A 6,084-nucleotide genomic window follows, 5' to 3' on the forward strand; every position below is an offset into this window, starting at 1 on the left:
ATCAAATACTTATTTCACACAATAAAATGGAAATTAATTATTTAAAAATCATACATTGTATTTTTCTGGAGTTTTGTTTTAGATTCCATCACTCACAGTTGAAGAGTACCTATGATAAAAATTACAGTCATCTACAAGCTTTGCAAGTGGGAAAACCTGAAAAATCAACAGTGTATCAAATACTTGTTCTCCCCACTGTATTAAAACATGAGACTTGATGAGAAATTAAAAGTTGTGACTTTTTGTAGTATGCTAGACAAAAAGAAAGAAAGAAATAACAGCAACAAATGTCCCCAAAGACAATAGGATTTTGGTAAAACATTTGAGAAGCCCAGTCCTTCCCAGTACTTCATATTAGAAACATCACTCAGAAGTTAAACAGCTCTGAGAAAGTTGGACTTTACACGTCTGAACTGACTTTTTGATATCTTTAACGGCTCTTACACAATCACAGTTTAAGTTTGTGATTTTTGGAGATTTTACAACAGAATGAAGATACACATTAACTTTTGAGCTATCTAAACTTTACAATTTAACATAATCTTACCATCTTAACAATCTTTACACTTCTTACATACTTTTTACATGAAAATGTACACATTGTTGTCTTCTTTCACCCAGTGTGTCTTTCACTGCTATAGGACATGTGGTTTTCTCTCAAATCACATCCAAGCTCTCACTGACTTCCAGTGTTTCTGAGCTCAAACTTTTCCCTTTAAACCTGAAGGTGAAGGGTGTGTTTAACTTGTCAGACCTATGCAGAGCACTAGAAGTAAAAATGTACATGTTCAGGATTGTTTTTAAATGACTAATAGTTTTAACACATTGACTGTTTGAGGCTTCCACTGCCTTGACTAAAGGCCAGAGAAGAGCAGCGTTTACCTTCAGGACATCCTGCAGCTGCTTCAGGACAGCATGGACTTCTTCTTTCAGCAGCCAGTTGAACTCCTCCTCCTACCAAACACAGCAAATCAACACTGGGTCTGCTAACAAAACAAGCTAAAGATGTACATGTTCAACTGAAAACACTTTAAAAGAGATTTTAAATTATACCAAGATCGTGTATTGAGGTTAAAAAACAACAACAAAAACAGGAAAGTTACAGCGAATTGAAACTGAGGGATGATTCATGTCCTGAATTTCAATTGAATAATGTGAAAAGTTGTCAAGAGTCACTTTTAAAGAGTGCCATGAAACTTTCAGCCAATGTTATCTGATGGTGCTCAAATGCTTAATCAGTGGTTAAAATAAGAATAATCAATTCTATCTTAAACCTTTACTCATTCTAAAGGAGGAAATTATATTGTCATTACCAGCTGAACATTTTGCTGGTAAAAATAAGATGTGCTGATGAATCTAACGGAGTTTATGAATATAGGTAGTTAAAATGTAAACTAAGAGTCTCTTAGGTTGCTGAAAAGGTTTTAATAGAAACCTCAGGAAAATCAAGCAGCTTCTGGCATTATTCCAACCCATGAGCCAAGACAAATCTTTATTTGTTTGAAGGGATGGCCCTGCCAGGTAGGAAAATCACTAATTTGTGTTTGGAACCAGGATTGCTGCCTGTAACAGATTAAAGTCCTGCAGGAGGATCCAAACAGAAACCTAACATCATCCTTCCTGTTGAGACTGAGAAGACCTCGGTCCTGGTACACAGCAAATACTCTCAAAAATATGACCTGCACCTGACTGCTGCTTATTATTTACTGTTAATAGAAGCAGAGGGCTGGGACTACTGGTACACTACTACTGATTTTTGTGTTTGTTTAATAAATAATAATGCAGAGGACGTGTTGATGGTCATTAAAGGTTGTCACTTTTAGACCTGAACAGAAACAGGTGTTACTTATTTTAATATTGTGCTGACTGACTAATTGAGATAACATTAATACAATATTATTACTGATTATAATCCATTTTCTTTAACCTCGTCTTCTTTCTGGGTTGTGGGCAGTCTCTGTGTGAAAGGCGGGGGACACCCTGGACAGGTCTCCAGTCCATCATAGATTGAAACAAGACAGAAAACCATTCCCACACCCACTCACACCGAGGGATAACTGAGTTAACCCAGGCGTGCACAGGGAGAACATGTAAACTTCACTCAGAAGAAGACGATCCTGCGACCTTCTCACTGTGTGCTGACGGCTCTAACCACTGCTCCACTGATTAACAAACCGACAGAGTTTTACACTAAGATCATCTCATGTTGACCAGTGACAGACTTACAGCTGTTCTGCTCTAACTTTCTGTGTGATCTTGTGCAACAACTCGGAGCACGACTCTCAGGTACTACCACCTTAAAGTATCTGTACCACCCCAGTATCTGTAAAACTGACTGGATTATAGCCATTGTTGTTTTGGCTAGTGTCCATTAGATGTGACGGCCATCTTGAAATGTGTTTTTCATTAGTAGATGTGCCTCTAATGAAAACATCCTGGGAGTTTCATAAAGGAGGTATTTTGCTAACACAGAGACAAACGAACACACAGCAGATAGACACAGGCGCCGCCAGGAAGGATGTACCTGGAAATGGTCCCTGCACATCTGTCAAAGCTACAGTTTGTTGTTTGTTATTGAATTTTTAAACCTTTAACTGATGCGTTTTATGCATTAGACTCTGAGAACCTTCAGTCCAGCTGTCAGTGTCGGCTTTTATCTTCAGGCCCACAGCCTTCCTTTAACATCCCCGCAGAGACACGGCTAAAGCTCCGACACTGAGGACCGGCAGGAGCTCCTCCAGCTCCCCGCAGCTCCCCGCAGCTCCTGACCGGACACCCGACATTAGCCGGCCAGCTCGGCTAGCTCGCGCTGTGTTTCTGTTTACTAGCGGCGGTAACGGAGGCGCTTACCAGCACAGCTCTCTCCACCTGACTGGCAGCGGACATCTTCGGCAGCTCAGACAGAGACCTCTGTGGGTTCAACATTTTTAATCCCGTCAGCAGAGGCAAAGCTTGCACTTACGATTTAACAACAACAGCGTCTTTTCTGTCGGATGAAGAAGGCAGACGACTCACTGCGTACTAGCGTAGCTGATGTGTTGCCTTCAAAACTGTGGGAAATTACATGCATCCACTTTCTTACTGGATTGACGTGACTTAGGCTTGTCAACACGTTTATAATTTTTACTCTGGCAACAAGGCAATTTGTGAATTTAAGTTGTCTAAAAAACTAACATGCTCCTGTATTCGGATTTGTCTAGTTTTGGCTCGTCATTGGCCTAGCCTGGAAGAAGACTTTTGCCGTTTTCTTCATACTTCTTGCTCTATGACTGATGCCATGGCTGATAAGGTACTAGCTGCTGTTGATAACTATTTGACAAATCGTCACTTCAAACACGACCAGACTAAAGAAAAATAATTATTTTAACCTAATTCCCTTGAACGCACCATTCGGCAGGTCACACACTCGCAATTAAAATAGTCCCGCCCAACAAACCATATTTGAGCATACAACTTCCGGTCACAGTCACCGAGTCACGTAAACCAAAATCTGCCAAAGTTCGAATGATAAGGAAAATGTTATCCCTCAGTCAGCTTTTATGAGTGCAGATGATTTTACTGTTGTAATTTAGGACTGGAAACGTAGTTCTGTTTTTATACAAGTAGACCTGTAAACATTTTGTACATTCACTGTTCTGTCTTTATCAGAATGAGCCATTTAGTGGTGACACTGAACATCACGACCATCAGTTCCTCTGGAGAATAAAGGATTCTGGAGCGAAGCAACGTTGGAAAGAAGAATGGGACAAAATTCCTGCATGACTAAGCCCTAATCCACGGGTCTGCAACCTTCTGGACCCACATGTTTTCTGTGCTGGAAGTTTTTGCAGCAGAATGACACAGACAAGTTTTCACACTGTTTCTGTTGGAGATTATTACATAGCAACTTTCTTTATATGAGCAGTTTAAGTAAGATAAAGGTTGTGATTCATTTTAAAAAAAAACATCACAATAATGAGAGGTTGTAATGGTCATACAGGTGATGTTACATGTGTAAAAACTGTTTGACATTTAGGAAATATTTTGCTAACAGACCACAGGACAGAAAGAATGGAGTGTTTTGGAGGATTAGTGGGGTCATTTTAACCAAGCTATGCAGGCAGTGTGTACACATGTACTGTACACCTCATGCTGTCATTGGTCTGGATAAACTGTTCCTGTCAGGGTTCCTACACACTCCATCCTTTTCCAAATTAAAATGTGCAAAATCATATATGCTTCATGAAACCCTCAAAACTGTGCATAAAAGGTGGACAGCAGGGAAAAACTCTTAACAATAATAATAAAAAACAGTTCACAGTTTTTGTCTAATTAATATGATTCTGATACCAGGATTCAAGTCTTTATTATAATATTGTTTGTCAAAACCATGTTTCCAACTATATTAAAAAGAAAAACAACAAAAAACTGTACTCTTTAGGGCTGAGCAATGACTGAAACACTGCAAATTGTATATTTAACATGTGGGTATTAATGTATAGTTATACAGCTATTTACAATAAAAAGTCTGATGAGTATTAAAGGAATAAATATCCCACTTTGCCTTTCACGACTGAGTTTTAGACTAAATTTTATTTTATGTTACAAAGATTTGGTCTAAAATCTAAAAAGATTTAGTCTAAAATAGTCTAAAATCACAAATTTATTTGTATCCCTTCATTAAAAAATTAAAGTTTATAATTATCACTTAAAATAACTTAAAGCTGACATAAGTTACACAACCTTTAAGCTTTAAAGCAATCACTGTAATGAAGTGATGTCTGCCCCTCTCTCTGAGTCCTCTGCTCCTCTCCACAGATAGTTTGTCCTACTCCTCCTGAACAAACTCCTCCATCTGTCTCAGGGTTCCTTCTCCAGATGTTCAACAGGATTTAGATCAGGCCTCAGAGGCCACTTCAGAATGGTCCAGGGTTTGGTTCTGAGCCATTCTTGGTGTTTTGGGTCATTATCCTGTTGGACCCATGAGCTGCAGCTGAGACCGAGCTTTCTGACTCTGAGCAGAACATTTAGCTCCAGAATGTCTTGATAGTCTTCAGGTTTCATTGGACCCTGATCAGATCCAGGACCCTGAACAGATCCAGGACCCTGATCAGATCCAGGACCCTGAACAGATCCAGGACGCTGAACAGATCCAGGACCACCTGAGTCAGATCCAGGACCCTGAACAGATCCAGGACCCTGATCAGATCCAGGACCCTGAACAGATCCAGGACCCCGAACAGATCCAGGACCCCCTGAGTCAGATCCAGGACCCTGAACAGATCCGGGACCCTGAACAGATTCAGGACCCCGAACAGATCCAGGACCCCCTGAGTCAGATGAAACAAAGCAGCCCCAGAACAGAACTGAGCCTCCTCCATGTTTCACTGTAGGTACAGGGTTCTGTCTGTGATCCTAGAGCTGATGGGACTTTTTGTCTCATCTGTCTAAAGGACATTCTCCTAGAAGCTTTGTGGCTTCTCAAGATGCATTTTGGAAAATTGCGGTCTGGTTTTTTTGATGATCTGGTGTCCTCCTTGGTTGTCTTCTAATCAGTCCACTTTGACTCAGACAGACTGATGGTGTGATCTGACACTGATGAACCTTGACCTCAGAATTCACTTCTAATCACTTTGGAAGTTATTCCAAGCTCTTTACTTGCTTTTCTTTTGGTTGCTTCTTTCTGCAGGGGATCACCACAGGGAGTGAACTCACACAAAACATTTGGCAGTTGTTTTATGCCAAATGTCCTTCCTGACAGAACCTGGGCTTGAATCTGCAGCCCCAGAATTCAGGACCCCAGCACTGCCACCCTACGCTCTTCAGTTACCACTGGCATGGTCCAGCTCTTCAAGGTGTTATTAGTTGTTCTCTTGCAGCCTTGTCCAGCGAGGTTAGCTATAGTCCTGTACATTTTGGGATAATTGAATTAAACAGAAGAGAAAAGAAAGATACTTTATTGATCCCCTGAGGGAAATCGGTTGGTCACAGTAGCAGGCAATTTCAAATTAAAAGCATATTTTTGCAGTCATTGCTCAAACACTTGATGTTTTCTTTACTTGTAATAACATCCCTCCAGAACAAAATCAAATTAAATCACTGAGT

General features: G+C 40.3%; 1 protein-coding gene and 1 long non-coding RNA gene across 3 annotated transcripts in view; one reads left to right on the top strand and one right to left on the bottom strand.

Annotated features, from left to right (window-relative positions):
• rogdi (rogdi atypical leucine zipper) overlaps positions 1-3,041 on the bottom strand; it is a 20,756-nt gene extending 17,715 nt beyond the window's left edge. The window contains exons 1-2 of one of the 2 annotated variants that reach the window (XM_017439691.3): positions 2,851-3,041; positions 883-954 (exon numbers count right to left, since the gene is read on the bottom strand). In XM_017439691.3, coding sequence (XP_017295180.1) covers positions 883-954; positions 2,851-2,925 — 147 coding nt within the window. In that variant the 5' untranslated portion in view covers positions 2,926-3,041. The remainder of the gene's footprint in view (positions 1-882; positions 955-2,850) is intronic. The other variant, XM_017439692.3, reaches the window with a different exon arrangement.
• LOC108250019 lies at positions 2,183-4,417 on the top strand. Its single transcript, XR_001809258.3, has 3 exons — positions 2,183-2,286; positions 3,201-3,289; positions 3,649-4,417. It is a non-coding gene; the product is annotated as an uncharacterized LOC108250019 (long non-coding RNA).
• Positions 4,418-6,084: the final 1,667 nt, after the last annotated feature.

This window comes from Kryptolebias marmoratus, linkage group LG12 (genome assembly GCF_001649575.2).
Source record: "Kryptolebias marmoratus isolate JLee-2015 linkage group LG12, ASM164957v2, whole genome shotgun sequence".
NCBI lineage: Eukaryota > Metazoa > Chordata > Actinopteri > Cyprinodontiformes > Rivulidae > Kryptolebias > Kryptolebias marmoratus.